Raw genomic sequence first — 19,275 nt, forward strand, 5'->3', positions numbered from 1 at the left:
TAATGTAATTTGTGTTTATTTACACCCTCATTAACAAATCAAGAATAGAATTAGGCTAGTAAAAAAAAATGTTGCTCCGAGTATTATGTAGTAATATATGTTTTCTAGTCAGTTGAAAAGTTTTTAATTAAAAATAACACAAGTATATTTGCTTTTCAAAATGCACCTGTTGTCATCTTAGTTGTTATAATTTGTAGATAATTTTGTAGATAATTTTGTAGGAATTAAAAATAAAAATATTTATTTTTATAATACCGAATTTGATAAGTGGTTTGTCATAATAGACTATAAGGTTAAAATTCAATTTATCTTGTTCTCAGGTTCAAAAAGCAGAAATGCAGATCCTTCGGCGAAACGGCCAGATCGGTTGTGATAGTGTGGTGGCGCCGGTTCCGGCGGTACAATGCGCGCTGCCCGCACCGGCGGCGGTTCCGTTTGTGTCGTTTGGTCGGTGGTGCTTGCAGTGTTGGTCATGACCGCAACCGGCGCCTCATCGAAGAGCACCGCCGCAACAGCCTCAGCAGGCACAGCAGATTCCGCCACGTCAGTCGTTACGGCATCGCAATCACCGACGACAATTGTGTCCACGACTGCGACCACGAAAATGGACAAGTATAACGACAGCGGAGAGTGCGAACGCGTGCGAGTGTCTATCCAGGCACCGGTGTGTACTGGACAAATCAGCGAGGGTCCAGGCCCGCCTCGATGTCCGGCTGCGTGTCCAAACCGTTCAGATAATAATAATAATAATGTTAAGAATATTAATCGTCAGTGCCTTGAATACGCGGACCGGGATTTGGAGGAAATGTGCCCGTCCAACCCAGATGCGTACCGGCGGCCCGGTCGCCTATCAAGATACCGGCTCAGACATTGTTGCCACCATACGGTCGAGTCTGTGGTCCAACGGGCGTACAATGATAGCGAATCATGTGCCGCCCAAGTGGCCGAAGCTATTCGCATGGACAACATTGCGGCCGAAATGTCGTGTCAGTTTAACGAAGTGTTGACTAGGTACGATTGTGGCCAAAAATATTCGTCCATGTCATGTCGAATGTGCCAGGTAAGCAATTAAAAAAAAAATTATTTATTAGTACAGTTAATTGTATTTAACACTAACGAGTAAATATTTGTAATAAAGATAAAAATCATACACATATCCTAATTAGTATTTACATCCTATTGTATACGAAAATATTGCATTTGAAGTTTTTTAATCATTTAAAGTATCTATTATAAATGTTTGCACTGCTAATTTCACTTTGTTGATAAATTATTACCCAACTGTGATTTTAAATTACTTATTTTTAACCAATTTATATGTTATTGGATCACTCGCACAATTTTACATTTTAAATTAAGAGCCTGTTATTAGTTCCACACTCTGAAATTTTGTAATAAAACTAAATTTTGCGAAAAAATAAATAATGAACATACGAAACACTTAAAAAATGATGACAGACAAATCACAAACGTTTTATTTACTTAAAAAAAAAAACGTTACGAAATATAAATGACGTTTAGAGTTACATTTGCTAAAGTTATTTTTATATTGAATTTAAAATGGAAATACTAACTCAACAAATGAAAATATATTACTGTGTTTGCGAATTATGGACAAGGGTACACACAAGAGAATAGGATGTCAGGTCAAAGTCCAATGTCGGAATGTTCGAAGCGTATATGAAGAAGAAGTGTTGTATTGATTGTGGCAGAACAAAAGTCAGTAGCAGACCAGTAACCATTCTTGGCTCGTTTCCACGATGTGTTTGAGAAAACGACAATCACAGGCGTTAAATAATTACTTTGTGTTTCCTAGAGGTTGGAAATAAAATTGCTTAGATTTTTTATTAAAAGGTGGAAAGTTTATTACATCAATTATAATACATAGACATCCGAAATACTAATGATTTTGCTGTTGTTGATTTTGATCAAAATCATTTTTGTGTCTACGCTTTTATACAAAATAATTTATTTAAAAAGTATGAATTGGAATGTACAACTTTATACTGGGAAAATTAACTCTTAGAAGTAAATATATATAATATTGATTTTTTATTTTGAGTATTATTGAATTTACATTAGTAAAGTTAAATTTTTTCTAAATTTTAATTGAATTCTTATTTGAATATGGCTGTCGGAATTCTTTTTATTAAATATCAATTTAATTCAGTCGAGTTTCTGAAATCACTACGAAAATAATTAATGATTTACAATTATCTACTATGTAATACTTTCATAACGATTTGATAAGAATATAGAATGGGATACAGGCATGATTCGGGATAAGATCCAGTGAAGAAAAACTAAACAGAGGTGAAAAGTGTTTTGAAACTTTGAGAAAAAGATATAACTGGGTAGTGATGGGTATAAGGTGGTGTTGTAGAAAAGGATGGATTAGGGCAAGAAATCTTTAAATTTCGACACAGCTGAACATATGCGTCCGTTTGAAAACATCTCAGGGAAAACCCACCTTGGCCAATGTGATTTATGTCTTTTCACGATAAGATGAACCGCTCGCAGTAAACGTGTAATATACATGTATACATCGACCACTTCCGGTGGACGTATTATATAAAATATAGATGCGTCATAGACACACGCACTGTTCGCTTCGATTAATGTGAAAAAATATTTTTGGAAAATTTTGACCGGATAAAACAACACGAATGCAAAATAGCTTTAGTTGAGTACTGTAATTAGTATCAATGCGGCGACACTGACGAATACAGTGCAGTTAAAAACAGGCAGCGGAGGTGATGATGTCAATGACTACGATACGGAAAGTTTGGTGTCGTTAAAAGCGTTAATAACTATACCTGTGTGATAATTTATCAAGAACGTACAGAATACAGTGCATGTTTTCGGTAGAGTAACGAAAAAATTAAAAGTTCAAATAAAAAAAAAAAGGATGAATGAAAAACAATATTTTCTTGTCACTTTTTCCAATCACTCTATGTTATGATTTAAAGAGCGAAAGTCTACCAGCAAGTTACTGAGAGAGAAGAAATAAGTAAGATTTTAAGAACTTTTTAGATCTATATAATTCGTTTGCGTTTCTTTAATGACCTAAACGATAAAAGTTGGGTTATTGAGTTTCTTTTTTTCTTTCTTGCACACGGTATTTTATATAATTTTATTTTCCTTTTTATATGTTCCATTTAGTCGTGGTTCTCTGTAGTTACAATAATAACTACTTTAAGAGTTCTCAATTCAGGTTAGTCGCGACGTTTGAAAGTATTCTTGAAACAGAAAAGCAGTAGTATATTTCTCACGAAATGATTTTAATTAGATGCAGCTTTTGGTTCAAGGCTAGTACTTATTAATAAATGGATAAATTAAACTTTTTGCCTCAATAGTTCTTTATTACTAGCACGGTAAAATAACTAGTTTTTTGTTTGATCACGATTCAGATTTAAATCTCTATATTTGTCTTTTTTTTTATTACAAATAAGTAAATAAAAGTTACAATAAATCTACAGTGAGAAAAAACGATTATCGACAACAGTATCCATCGCTTTCGATTTTATCACCGGGTCAACGTGACTTTTGGTGTACATGGAAAAACTAAAAAGAGTTTAATAGCGCACACTTGCACATGTAAGTGCATACGAAATTGAATACAGAATTGTCGACCAACTGCTGCAATAGTAAACGGGTTAAGGGTAGAGGAAAGCAAAGGGGTTAGTATAGTGTAACGAAATCACGTAATTGATTCGGATTGGCTATGCGGGCCAATGGTAAATGGAAAGCTGTTTATTGGCCCTTGGAGGTTAAGCGGCTGCTGGAAAATAAACACTATAAATTTCCCTTCTTTCTCTCTCTTACTCTCTTACACACGCTCTTCTATTCTGATATATCACTTGTTCTATCCTTATACAATACAAATATATACAAGCCCATTCGACATGCTATCTACTAGAAGCTTATGCGTTAAGGAAACGCGACTTTATCCCTACACTTTTGTGTTCAGCAGTATGAAAATATATCTTATGGTACCTTAATATTTCAAACGACCCACGACCTCGACCTGATCGAATGTTCCATATTTGACTATATTTCTTTCGATTTGAATGTTAGTAATAAGTATATGGTTACTTGTTATTGAATAACCGGATTCGCGTCCCATTAATCTTACCTTAAAGTTTGCGGAGTTAACGACACCTTGTCCAGACAAACGGATTTCCTTTGTTATCTAATTTGTTGAAACTTTTACTCAAATCATGTTAGGAATTTGAAGAATTTCAATATTATTAGCAGTAATCTAACTTTATATTATTACATTTTTCAAAATTGTTTTTAGTCATATTCTTCTCTCATATTTTTTTGTATTATAACCAATTAAACATACATAAAAACATATGATAATTTCACTTTATAGATAGGCTTTTCTCAGAAAAATAATAATTTAAATGGTTGTGTAGCTTAAGTGTATTTTTAGATAATTTACAAAACCTGGTGTAGGGCCTGGAGAAAATTTTTTTAGGGCATTTTACTATTTCTGTTTAAGGGAAAACTATATTTAAAAAAAAAATTCATTTTTAGAAAATAATTCTAATTTCGAAGAGCTATTGCACCTATAGCAATGGCCATGAAGCCTTGTATCCACAAATTTATAATTAAAAAAATTACCTAACAATGTTTTGAAAGTGCACGTTATTAGCTTTCATAGCATTTTTTTTTTAGAATTTCTATTTTCTTAAAACAAACAATTAGAAGTATATATTTCATTCTTAGAAATATAAAAAAAAACATAATTTGCAATTTTTAACACAATTATTTTAAAAGTTGCTATTAATATTAATTAATATATTTTTAATTTAAAGTAATATCAATGTGATAAGATTTTATAATAGTTGAAAATTTTGAATTTTTTTATTAGCTTTTACCTGTTGATAACAAAAGTAGTAGTAATTTTTTCGAGGGAAATTTTTTCAATTTTTAAGGGTAATGTTTTGGACTCGATACGATTTGTGGTCTTTTGACGTATTGTTGAAAGAAATCGGTTCGGTAAGAGCTTTAAAAGTGATAACAGACACAAAAAAAACCAATACCTTCTCAGCTTCGCATCGAAACTAAAAAATTAAATTAAATGATTGGCCAATAGTGAAGTAGTCTTATATTTAAAAATGTACTCATATATCAAGCATATCGTTGTAATCTGTTATTAAAAATATCGAAGAAGATTTATTTTAAGATAATTCTTTAAGCAAAACATGCTGTTAAGTATAAGTTAAAACGACAATGTACATTATACGTACTACGATAATAAACATAAAGCATGTTGGCCTTTATACCAGAAAGGTATTCCATGTCATTATTATTATTACTGCAAACTCAATTTCTGTGATATTTTATATCATGTTTTTCCCTCTAGAAACGCTACCATCGTAATACTCTGGAGCAAATACCCGTATTAATCAAATATCGAATTGATTAAATTTGCAATGTAGTGCTATAGCGTTGACGGCGCTGATACCGCTTTTGTTACTGCTGCTTCACTGTTTGGTTGTCGGAAAAAAATTATTCACAGGTCTCGAATATTCGTTCTATGATGACGGGGAAAAATAATCATTTTAATTTGGGAGAAGAACTTTTTTTTTTTAATCGAGTTTTCAACAAGAAATTTTATTTTTAATAGCCACAACTCCGGGAAATGATTGAAAATGACATACCAGCAACCACAACAGTGACTCATAAATAATGATGGGTAACGAATTATTATTTTTATTGATATTTTTGAATTTTGGCGATAGAGATATTCTATTTATTACTCTATCGCTATTCAAAATACACAATTATTTATATATGTATTTAAGTTTGAATGTTTTTATTCAAAAAATGTTTTTATTTTTTTAAATTGTCTCAGGAAAATTATTTATAAATAGAACGCAAATAGTTAATAAATAAATAACGATAATGTCTGATGACGTTTATGTTTACTATTTACCAAAGCCACCATCTAATAGTGAGTATAATTCTGTAATAGTTTTGAAATTCCTCTGAAATAAAATTAAGCTTGCCGAAAAAATTCAGTAAAATTGTTAATATTGTAGAATAAAATATATTTTAAAGAGGGTCTTCAAAAATTACAAATCCCTATTTTTTTTAAATTTTGGTGCAAGAGATGGGAAATTTTATGTTGCCCTCCCGAAAATATTTTGAATTACGGTCTTAGAAGCAGTTAACGGAGTAATGACTGAAATCGTGATTTTACAGTAATTTTCATACAAAAATTTAATGGTTTAATAAAATTAAAAAGATAAATGGTTTTCTTTAAGAATGTTAGTAATTTTTATTCCTTCATTTAGAGTTCATTATTTATTTAATTATCTACAATTACAGTATGCTAATTTCAAAATTATTATAAATACATTTTATAAAATGCCATTTTACTATACTTTACTGTGTGACAGAGTTAGTTCGTTAATTTCGAGAGATCTGTTTGTCAAACAGTGTGCACAGAATCATTTAGTACGACAACAATTACCATTGTCAGTTTTTTTGTTGTTTGACTTAGGGCTTTTATTAATGGTACAAATTTTTCCCATTCATTTGTTATTTGTTTTGCGGAAAGAGTTACATGTAACTGGGATAGTTTCCAAATTTGTGGCCACATTGCCGGCTTCACCATCATCGTCTTCGCCCTATTTAAGACAAAGGCGCCATTAATCATCGATATTTACGACAGCGGTGGTGAAAGTGGTGTAATATGACGACACAAATGACGATGAGGGTTAAAGGGTGTGACTAAAAAAATCTATATATATATATATATATATATATATAGGTTTGATGGGCATTGCGTTTAGTCCCTGATATTATTTTGTCACGTTTTTAACCCTGCGCGTCTCCGAGACATTTTGACACAAACCCCGAATTCTGATACAATAATATATACATAGTGAAACCGAGGAAGAGAAATAGGGAGGGTGAACGAATGCGTGAAAGAGCTGTAACGATGTTTTTATAAAGCAAGAGGAAAATATCGGTCGGAAATGAAGGTGTCGAGTCGGCGAATTATGTTTAACGCTTTGTTAAGTCAAAAATTTACCCCACCTTTGAGCTGATTGATGAAAGTAGATCCCTAGATCCACCGCAACGGAATATCGAATAAAGGCGGTGCATTCGTTCAAGCACACCGTCATTTGCACTTAGCTTAATTACTTATTGCATTGAATAGCGCTATTCCACACAATCCACTCCATAGAACACCATTGACTATTATAGTATACAGAGTGTATACTTAGAAATCAACAATAGTGCACAAAACGGCAAAATCGTATTTTTTTACTCTACTTCAAACTACGAGTCTGTGCTTTATTTATACGTACGATGAAGTACAAAAATGTACACATTAAAAAAGTAGGCCAAACAACCGTCTGACGGGGAAAAGTGCTTGTACGATGATAAGGGCATTATACATAGGGTTGACCCGGGAAAACGCAGAGGCGGTGGTGCAAAATACGGTAAAGGAAAACTCTGGCATGGACCTTTGCGCAGCCGCCGCCACCGTATACGTGCCGATGTGCTCTCCCTCGGCCTGCAAACTAAACGCAGCCGCGCAAAGACTCTTTTTCATCATGCAGCAGACAAGCCGCATCAGCAGAAGCCCATTGCTGGTTGTGGCAACCGAAGAGATAATATATAGTATGTATTATATACACTGTGTTCTAGTGAGATTGTATTTGTAAGGAGGAAGGAGATATATTGCGGGCGACGTCACGACAGTAGATAAAATAAGGAAGAAAAAGTAAAGACCGTGCGGCGTCCCCAGAGTATTATTATAATAGTATTTTATAAATAAAAATCTTATTAGGTACATAGGTGGACAGAGGTTTATTTCGTGAGAATCAATTCAAAATCTAACTTAACGGTAGCAGACAATGATAAAGTATATTATTTATAGGAATCGGATTTTAACGATAACAGCTTTTATTTTTACATCTATTTAGGTCATACTTCAATCGAGTTACTAAAGATGATAATTTATAGTTGCATAACAGAGGAAATACATTTACCCAAAGATTTTGTGAACAATGCAGTTTTTAATCAACAATAATGCAAATCCATAGGCGAACATGTTAATATATTAAAATTTTAGTTTCTGTATTTTTTAATTGGGAGTTAAAATATTATTTAATAATGTTTTATTATTTTTGCAACGCAATTTACTGTTTCGTGATTAATTATGCGAGAGCGTCTAATGGAAAACATTAGGGTATTAAACGTGTTAGCCTTTTTAATGTTTTATGAAAACTATTTAAAACCGAGGAATAAGGTTAAATATTTAATCTTAACAATGTTATTAATGATGAGGAATTCAAATTTAGTTAAAAACTTTATTATTTTAATATTTCTTTAACTTTTTCTTATGCATATTTAACTATTTTCTGTGTGAATTCCTTGTCGACATGATGTTCTTATTTATTTTAATATTTTTGTAAATTAATGTTATCGCAGATAGTTTAATTAAAAACTTTAAAGTAACATAAAAAAATTCCCTCTTTTGAAAAAATATCACATTGTGCGAAACAATACGCTAATAAAAATACTACTACTACTAATAATAAAATATTTTGAACAGAAAATAATATAAGGTTAAAATTTAAAGCGTTAAAATATGCATATGTTTTTAGTGTAACGCATATGAATTGTTATAGTTCAAAAGTTACTATTGTTTACATTAATAAATTTGTATTATTATTATTTTTTTATTTAATTGTACCAAAAATTTAAAAAGTTTTGTTCGACAAGGTGATTGAAATATATACTTAGTAATATTTTGAAGTATGACTATATTATTACTTGTATATGATTCAATCTTTTTGTAAAAATAAAATAATGGTACTTGGATAATTATATGATTGACAATTATTTAGTGTCTAATGATGTTTGGATACTAAAAATAGCTGGCTAATTTATTTATTGCACAAATTTGGCTGAAAGTTTGTAACAGAATTTGTTACGATATATATTAGAGTTTATAATGAGTCACAATATAAAGCTCCTTTTTTAATCAATTTAAAAAGCGTGTCAAATAGATTTAATTATGGATTTACACTTGATATGGGTTAAGTCATTTATTCATAAGAATCTTACAATAGCATTAAGTTGTAATTATGGAATATCTATGACTTAGGTAATTATTACTTAAAATAAAATTGAACCTATAGTATATTGATTAATTATAAAAAGTTAATATTAAATAATAATGAGGTTTCTACGACAAAATTTTTCTTTAGTTACAGAGGAGTATTTATACTTGTAGTATAGTAATTTTAAAACTATGATTACTCAAATTATTTATCACTTTACTGTTATAAAATTATATAAATTACCTTTAAAAGCGACAAGTTAATAAAATATCACGATGAAAATTTAGTTTGTGTTAATAATTATTGTTATTTATCCAAATAACAGTTTATTTTCATTTACTAATTTGTAAATAACTCTGGAAAACATATGCGGATCTATTGATATTAAAATATGATATTAAATCATATTTGAATAATAGTAGGGTTAAAAAAATGTTAATAAATATTTTTTTCTATTAAATATAAAATAAAATAAGTAATTCTTATGCTTTAACGCAAAAAGTATCCATTGTATAGATATATTTTGCCTGGTAACGTCTTTGACAGAATACTTGGAAATGAAATATTTATCTTAACTTTGATGGTATACAACCACATGAACTACACGTGTAATCAGCGAACGCCGTGAGGCAAATTTCTGCTGGAAAAATATCACCTTCATTTCTACTAAATATAACTAAGTAATATTAATAGAACTCTGATATTTTCTACGAATAGGATAGGTATGATTACAAAATCTGCGAACATGGACGATGCGCTGAAGAGCAAAAAGTCTGGTCAACTGTGTTGCCATCAAAAAAAACTCATCTAGATCTAATGCCATCAATGACGTCAATATAAAGCTACACGTACATCAATACATAATACTTTAATCTTTTCATTCGTTGTTTTACACAATGTATTTACAATGAATCCATTAGGTAGCTATCCATCTTCTACACTTTTTGAAAAACCTTTATAAATTAACGTATGCAAGTGTACCACGGTTTCAATCAGCGGTACCCTCAGACAATTGCAGTTTTAATAATTAATAAACATTTTGAGCATGTTTTACAACTGTTCAAAAACGACTCTAGCCTGACTAAATTTACTCTTTGATTCTTCTAACTATTATAATACCGCCATCGGTCTATTATTATTGAAATACTGACTGTTGTAGTGTGTACTACTCAAATGTGATTGAATAATCAACTACACATACCTGAAAAATAATAAAAATCTTAAATATCATCGCCGCAGTCTGTTTATAAGAAGTGTGGAGCATATTTTGTTTAAAGGACTGCCTCTCAGTCGAATTTCTAGTACTGAGTACAAAAATAAAAAAGAAAAGCTTAATAGTGTAATCCTTACGTAAGCTTGGGATGACACGTTAAAGTAATCTAACAATTATATCATTATATAAATTTTGTTGCCCTATTTGTCTAAAAAGAAACTTAGTTTCTTATAAAGTGATTTCCAGAGATATTATTTTTAAAGGATTATTACTAGACGTTTGTTAATTAATAAACGAAATTTTAAATTTCTGATGCTAATTTCAGTAAACACCAACGAATGGTAAACATTTTTTTTAAAAGCGTTCCTTTTGGACTAAAGTAAACAATAAAATCATTAAGAATGAAAATGAAAATCACGTTTCATACAATTGTTGTAAGTCCGTTGGTCAGACGATGTAAACGAAGCGGCCGTCAATTATTTTCTTGTGTTCAAACTCTATGGACCGTAGCAGCAGTTTCTGTTGGATTATTTCACAGGGCGAGAGGGAGTGTAACACCTTTTCTAATCGGCACTTAAACTTCCGCAGTGTCGAAACGATTTAAATTCTGCGAACGGACACAACGTAGAGGTGACCTCCCCAGCACACATCCTACTCGGAATCGACCTACCCGTCTGTTTACACTAGACTGTACGGCTGGGTTTCGTTTATTGGCACGCCGCCGCCGGTCGAAGTTGAGACGAACCTGATGTACAGTTTCCCTGTCTAATGACGGTTACCACGGGCCGAATTGCAAGCGTCCACCACTGCCGCCACCGCTGATATGAACATAGGTTATAATCCTTGTGCTGAGTTACTATAGCGACCGGGGTATCATCAGACGGGGTGTCACGTGTGGTTTGCGACTTGCAGACGCTACACACCGTTAATCGATTTACTCTTCTCTACATGCACACACACGTATAATATTACATTACTGTGTAGACATGTTGTGAAGTGTGATTGCGCGTCATATGAATAATTTGAAGACGGACATGAGCTACTTTTTATGTTTTACATTCGCAGTGAAATCAACACGAAACGTAATCAATCCACATAATCGGGAACACATTCTTATTTATACCGATCTACTGTTTAGTAATTGGTAATAGTGCAGTCATTATTTGTTAAATAATAAATAAAAAAATTGTCAAATGTGATGGGTTTTTTTTTAATTCGTTTTGCGTCCGGCAGTGTCATACCGTTTCTATCGTTAATTAAACGTGTTTCCGTTTTACATTTGAAGAAATAACAACAGAAGTAAAAAGAAACCAAAGATTTATTGGTAAACTTAAACAGAAAGCAGTAAATGCCGATTCGATTTAACGATGTACAACTAGAAAGTTTTGAAGGGGAACAAAAATTGTCCTCTGGGACTCCGAGTTGGAAAAGACACTTTCCATACTGTAAAAGACCACCTGCGTACAAAATTCCAAACATTTTTCGACCATCAGGCCGGCAGAAAACAAGTCGACCATCGAAAATTTACAGCCGTTTAGTTCATACTATTAATAGACTACGTATATTTTGATAATTATTTTTCGTCGAATTGAATAAACGCGATTTTCATTGTTTTTGTTTTAGGCAGTACACTAGTAACACGACTGAGAAAAAATGCGACACTTATCTTACATTTTAAATATGATTTTATTTATTCATTGGAAATTCAAATGCACTTAAAGAGTCAGTTCTTTTTTATATTGTTTATTGTTCTCTTGGGCTCTGAAAACAAACAACCACAACGTTGGATTAATTTTCAAAGTAAAAGAAAGCGTCATTTGTTTTCAAACTTAAAAACACTCATTTGAAAACTAAAGCTTGTTAAAAAATATCGTGCAAATGTTTACGACAAATTGAGTAAAGCATATTACCTAAGGAGTAAAACAGGAACACTATACAATTTGATTTCAGTATGTAATTAAATATTAACCACTTTGCTCGACATTTTAGCCTGATTAAAAATAATATTGGCCAGTATTTGAATACATTCAGATAATTTCGTGGATTTAGAAAAACATTAAATAAGTACTACAGTACATATTAATTTTAAGAAATATATTTTGGATAATTGAGGATAAACATCAGTTTTGAGAATAACAAATGAAAAAACGGCTTCTATTCGAGTAAAATAATACTTATCTTTGCGGAAAAAGTTGAACTTACATAAAAATAAAAGAGTACCAACATCCTATGGTAATATTTTGTGCATCGCATTCATGAATTGATTATACATAACACTGAAATAATAAAATACATTGTTTGTATTATGAATTGGATTAAATAAAATTAATACTTCAAATGAAGTTTATTTAAAATATTGATACTAAACAATAATTTATTTATGAATATTTTTAATAATAAGGAACGTTTTTTAAAGTTAGTTTGTTTTTTCAGAATAAATTTATGAAATTGTTTACAAGTGTTTTTTCTGAAGTACTATTTTTATGAATTATTCAAAACTTTAGTATAATTAATAAGTAAACGCATAATAATAATATAATATTTAAATAACTCAAATACTGCTTCAAGTTAATCGGTAAAAGCAATTGAAAACAATTAAGATACTTAATATATAAAAGGGTGTTATGGATGTATAGTTAAGTTTATGAGAACATTTTTTCTCAAAATATTTATTTTTTTGAATTATTAGTTCATAAAAATTAGAAGATCGCAAGAAATTTTTTAATTGTTCCAAAATCTATCTGAAAGTAAACCGTCTATATTTTTTCTTCTTAAACCAGTTACTATGTATATGGTTACAAAAATGTATGTTTTTTACTCACCGTAAAAAGTTAATCAAATTAAGTTTCAGCTAATAGCCTGTAGTAATTAAAAAAAAAAAAACGTAAACAACTTTTAAATTATAATTTAATAATAAGATATTGCTTCAAAATTATTAAAGTTTATAAGTAGTTTCATAAATACTTATCCTAAAAAAAAAAGTTCAATATAATCTCCAAAATATTCACTTTTCTTTGTTGCGATTAAATCTGTAATTTTTACCGAAAATCTAGTGAAAAATAATTGTGTTTTACTTTTATTTAACAATCAAAGTTATTTTACCCGAATTTCATTCACCTTGTAAATTACTATGATTACCATTTTGAGTAAAAGAATGGTAAATTTATGAAGAGAGCGTAAGTGGTAAATCTCACTTCACGCGCCATAAAATGCAGAGTAAATAGCAAATGAATTCTTGCATAAATATATCTGTTATATGAACATATATAAATTATACATGTCTTAACGAAGTTTACAACCTTTTAAAGTTTGTATATCTCTTTTGAAAGTGAATAATAATAAATATATAACGTCAACAAATACTTTAGTAGCGCGATACTGTTTCGAACACAGAGAAGTAAAATGTAACCTTGCCTAGTACTCAGTGCAGGTAAACATAGTGTATAAATTCGTGAATGCGTTCAGCCAAAAGTTTGATACACTTCTAGCATTGTTTTGTACTAACTTTTTTTCTATAATTATACTCTCTTGGCTTTTAACCACGACCACGCGTAAATGTTGCATGTCTGGTACCCATAAAACAGAATCACACTTTGCACAATGAAACAGTTACGGCTAAAATAAATAATAACGTTATCGATTTGGTAATATTTTTTAACTTTACCATGTCATGGTTATCCCCTCGTGACCAAAGAACGTTTTTGGATCTAACTAGCGTTGCATTAGGACATTTTTATTATTTCAACTTACAAGTAATGAAAATTGCAGTGTCAATATTTGTAAACATCAAGATTTCCACAGTGTTCGTAAAGTAATCTGTATAAAAACCATAGAAAATTAACAGTTTTTTTATCTTTGAACTGATTTGTTTTATGAAGTATAACAACCGTTTTAAATCATTGCAGTAAAAATTCATTTCGAACGGCACCAATAAAAATGAAAATCGCATACCAAGTACAAAAACATGCCAATATCGATTTATTTCAATATTTTATGTATGCTTATTGTTTATTATTGTTACAATAGAACCGGAAAAGTCAGGTTTTGTTTTTACTATAATCAAAAACAGAGGTATCAAAGGCAGTTATGCAGGTACACCACTTCTATATTGTTTGTTTGGTTGATCAGTAAAACATTCTAGAATAATATTCATAGGGTATAATCAGCAACGCATTGTAATATAAAAAACGAATTTTAGAGATTTATATTTTAGAAAAAAATCAATTAGCAGTTTTACCACTAAAATCACTTTTATAAGGTTTTGTGTCACTTTTATAAACTAAATGCAACAAGTATAAAATGATGTCAATTGAATACTTATAATGGAAGTGAATATTATTTTTAATCATCTATGGAATATTTTCAAAATTATGATTAGTAACTTACTTCACTTTACAAACTCCAAAGTAATATTGTGAAGCAACTTGACTAAAATCAGTTTATTCCAATTACATTATACTGCTTTACTGAGGATCTTAAACAAGGTAATAAATTACGCGATTTGGTTAACGTTTACCACTAGAGGTATTCAGTAAATTAACAACGTACTGTTCATTTAATTTATATTGTTTTATAACCTGTAAACAGTTATTTAATCTTTGGGTAAATGCTTAAACTGTTTTCTCTCCTCCATTCGACTAATTTCAAAATAATGACGAAACTTCGTAATTGAGTTTTTTAAACTAAGGGATGTAATCGTACTGATTACATTACTGATAGGTTCCTTAAAAACTTTTAATTATTATATTTTAGTTATCAATAACCTACAAATACCATCTCAAATAAATCTCTGTGATGAACAATGACTTTTAAGTGAATTTAATTTTAATTTTAACACTATTAACCACTTTTTTAATTAAATTCAATATCAATTACTCTAAATTGTTAAAAGAAAAATAATACCGTGAATACCATTTATAAAAAAACTTTTCGAGACTATTTAATACGCAGATAGCTTTAAAAAATGTGACCATGTTTAAACTAAAAATAAGTTTAACTTGAATAAATTATTTAGTTCCTGAAATGAAGTATAATTAACTTTTAAGAAATATGTGGTAAATAAAAAAATTATATTTATACTTCTGTGAATGTTGTGTTGGGTAAAGTTGATTTTATAAATAATAAAAATATATAATTCAAGTAAATCAGACAAATGGGGGTAAACGAGAATTTTTTCAGTGTTAATTCGAAACTTTTAATTAGTTAGCTTATATAAAAATAATTGTAACGCAATGAATTACATATAAAACGTAAATTACGTTTGACTAGTATGAAAATTATAAAATAGATCAGTTATTGAACAAGAAAGTCAATTTTATTCTAGACATCAGAATAATATTTGTAAAAATAAAATGTAGCATAAGTGTGTATATAATAGAAGAAAAAGTGCAAAAAAATAGAAGTATATGACAAAGCAGATACTTCTAGAAGTGAAAATTCAAAACTAATTATAGAGAATAAATTACTCATCATTTTTTATTTATTATAAACATGACAGATATAAGTCCATAGTAGGAATAAATCAAATACCAAATAAAACCAACGATATAATAATAAAAATAATAACTAAAAATCCAGGAAAGTGAAGTCGCGACATAGTCAACTATAATTGATTTGTGACAATGATTAGCACCCCTATTATATAGAAAGTTTCTATGCGAATCTGTTAAATTTCACAATAATTTGTTTACTTTTTCAACAATATTTTTTTTCATACATGACCACAAAAATTCTTTCAAAACCTTTCTGTACTTCGATTTTCGATTAAATTTCAATAAAAAAATTGTAACAAAAATAAAGCCTAATATCTCCAGTTTACTCAAGTAAAATTTTACTAAGATCAGTTTAATTTTGAAAGAGTTATAGCAAAAATTGAGAAATAAGTCTTTATTTTTTTGTTAAGTAATTTCTTTTAAAACTACTGTACTTAAAATTTTTATCAAAATTTCATAAAAATCCTGAATATTGTGTTAAATTTTCAAAAAGATTAGTGTTTTAAAAGTTGTAGCAATTTAAATTGTAGAATTTTGTTTGGAAATTGCCGTTTTATGATGATAGTGAAGTTAAGACATATTTTTCTGACTTTATAAATAAAATTCAATTTTTAATGATTCAACAAGTTTAAAATCGTGTTTTTTTAATACGTACTGTACATTGAAATCGGTCTAGTGGGAGTCGAGAATTTTCATGGAACGTCATTCAAAAACATACATTATCACAAAACTAATACATTTATAGCTTCCTATCAAAGTTGAAAAACATAATATTGAATTGACACAAACTAAATAATAGAAAAAGTAGGTTCTCTTCGTTGTGTGCATCAGACATACCATAGGAGAGTTAAATAAATAATTAGACAAGGAAAAAGGAGTTTGAAAGAAGAAATGCATCCAATTAAATGAGCTGAGAGTCTAATATTAATTAAGGATAATAAGTTTGGTGAATCAACATCACCAGTTAACAATTTTGAAAGAAAAGTTCAATTAGCAACTTTTCTACAGTCAACAAGACTATTCATTTTCAGAGATTTTGAGAGAGATGCATATTTATGAAGTTCACAAGAAATGTTTAATTTATATGACGCAAAGTTAAGAAATTGACGGTGAACACGCTCAATCATTTGCGAATCTGCATCGGTGTGAGGATTCTATTAAACGAAACCATATTCAACAATAGGACATATTAATGAGCAATAGAGAAGTTTTATTACAAAACTAAGTTGAAACTTAGTACATATTCTTTGAACGAAACCAAGAGTTTGAAAAGCTTTGCAAAAGATTTCATTAATATGTTGACTTGGACAGAGAGATGGCGTGAATCTAAACTCCAAATCTTTGACGAAATCAGTTACTGAAATAAGTAACATACTCTTTAAAGAATAGATGTGATTAGAAGTAATGAACGAAAAAGACATTTTGTAGCACCTGGAGATGTTCAACTGACGAGATGGCACAAGTCACTATGTAGTTGGTTTATAATATGATAGAAGTGTACTGTCCTAAATAACTTCATATTATTAGCAAAAAAAAGAAATTTAACATGTCGTAAGACACTAGCACTATCAACAAGAATAGAAAAGAGCAAAATAGAAAGGATAGCTTTTTGAGATACACCAGAGGTTGTAGTAATAATATCAGAAATAATGTCATCCAATTTAACCCATTGTTTTCTATCAACTAGGTAGGAGATAAGTCTGGGTAGTAGAAATTCACCAAAACCAACATATAGGAAAATGTGATAGCGAACTATATGATAAACCCGATCATAAGTTTTGGTATAGCCAGTATAAATTATATTAATCTGGAAGTGTGGCGAAAAGAGTTCATAATGTAAAATCAGAAAACAAAGTTGCAATTAACAGTGGAATGATAAGGATAATGTTGATCGCCAGATAATAATAAATTGTTTACACACGGAAGTTGATGAAAGAATGAAGAACTAGAGATTCAATAAGTTTAAAAATATTAGTAGGAAGATTAGCAATAGGACAATAATTTTTTACTTTAGAGGAATCACCGCTACTTATATATAAGTACCGGAAATAAAGCACTGATTTTAAAAATAGAAAGAAAAACAGTAGCATTATTTTATGATATAAAATCAAGTAAATTAAAAAGAAAGTAACCTGGAATATGAATGGAGGTCATGAGGAAATGCAAGAGAAGGAATATTAGCTACATTTGTTGACGATGGCAATTAAACTGATTCAAAATGATTGGCAGAATCCATTATATTTTTAGAAGGATTATCATTAAAGGTTGAAGGAATGACGGAGGATTTTTTATTTTACGGATAAATTTCCAAAAGGAACAAAGAATTGAGAGATATTCTCAGCATCATACAGATATTTACGAGAACAAAATATAGATAACATTAGTATAAGTTGATATTTATAGTTTTACTTAGTCGAAAGATATGCGAAATTATAAAATAAATAATGCTATTATAGAACTCATATTAACTATGGTTGTATTATTTAATAAGATAAATTATTTATTGTTTTCATAAAAATCAATTACACCTACATAACTACATTAAAATATTTCGTTATGTATCTATTAATAATATGATTATTTATATAGTGTTTGAGTTAAGCAAAATCATCAAAGTTTTGTTCCCTGAGTTATTGAACTTATTAATAAAATTATAAAAATATATTTATATCTGATTAAGTCAAACTTAAAAATCCTCTACTACAGAAAAATATAAAGTTCTTGAAAGAGTCACATAAAATAATTGACTCAGTCTGGATTTAATTGAATCAACCACAATGACATTACTTGTAGTAGAAACAATCGAAAAAACAAAACTAAGCATGTTCCTTTCAATGAAGGGCGCTTAAGCTATATTATAGGAGAGTAGTTTCCTAAAAGATCCTGATTCAAATGATTTTATTTTTTTGGTTATTATTATTTAATTATTATAATTTTTAATGCTAATCGTCTTTTTATAACATTAATTATACCTAAACTATAAACAAAAATTACTATTATTAAGCCAAACACAAATAATTCGAGTTTAAGTACCTATGCACCGACTATAAACAGTTATTGTGAAATTATTAATAGTACAAGTATTTAATGAAATATTATTATATGTTCAAATTGATTACATCAAAGAAATGAGTTTATGTCAGGGTTTTATGCTTAAATTCAGTATTTTTTAAAATCTGGTAAAAAGATGAATTAATATTAGTTTAGTTTTAGTTATAAGAAGGGTAGACATAGTCACTGCCCATGCATTCGTACTTTATAGTTCATGATATGCTCCTCGTGCAGATTTCTATAATAATCATCGGTTTTTTTTTATCGAAGTGCAATAATAAGTTCTTTGGAGCTTCGCTGTTTTCAATTTCGTTGGTGCAGCTTGTCTTCAATTAGTTTCCTGTTTAAAAATATAATTTCGAGTATATTTAGTTTAGTCAGTAATTATGCCAATTGGTGTTATGATCCTGGATTTTGAAATTTC

The 19,275-nt window shown here is 29.6% G+C and overlaps 1 protein-coding gene across 2 annotated transcripts in view; it reads left to right on the forward strand.

Annotated features, from left to right (window-relative positions):
* LOC126904261 (uncharacterized) overlaps positions 1–19,275 on the forward strand; it is a 53,415-nt gene that overhangs the window by 21,069 nt on the left and 13,071 nt on the right. For both annotated transcript variants that reach the window (XM_050683147.1, XM_050683146.1), the window contains exon 2: positions 321–1,060. In XM_050683147.1, coding sequence (XP_050539104.1) covers positions 404–1,060 — 657 coding nt within the window. In that variant the 5' untranslated portion in view covers positions 321–403. The remainder of the gene's footprint in view (positions 1–320; positions 1,061–19,275) is intronic.

The sequence above is a fragment of the Daktulosphaira vitifoliae genome, unplaced genomic scaffold (genome assembly GCF_025091365.1).
Source record: "Daktulosphaira vitifoliae isolate Bord-2020 unplaced genomic scaffold, ASM2509136v1 Scaffold_4, whole genome shotgun sequence".
NCBI lineage: Eukaryota > Metazoa > Arthropoda > Insecta > Hemiptera > Phylloxeridae > Daktulosphaira > Daktulosphaira vitifoliae.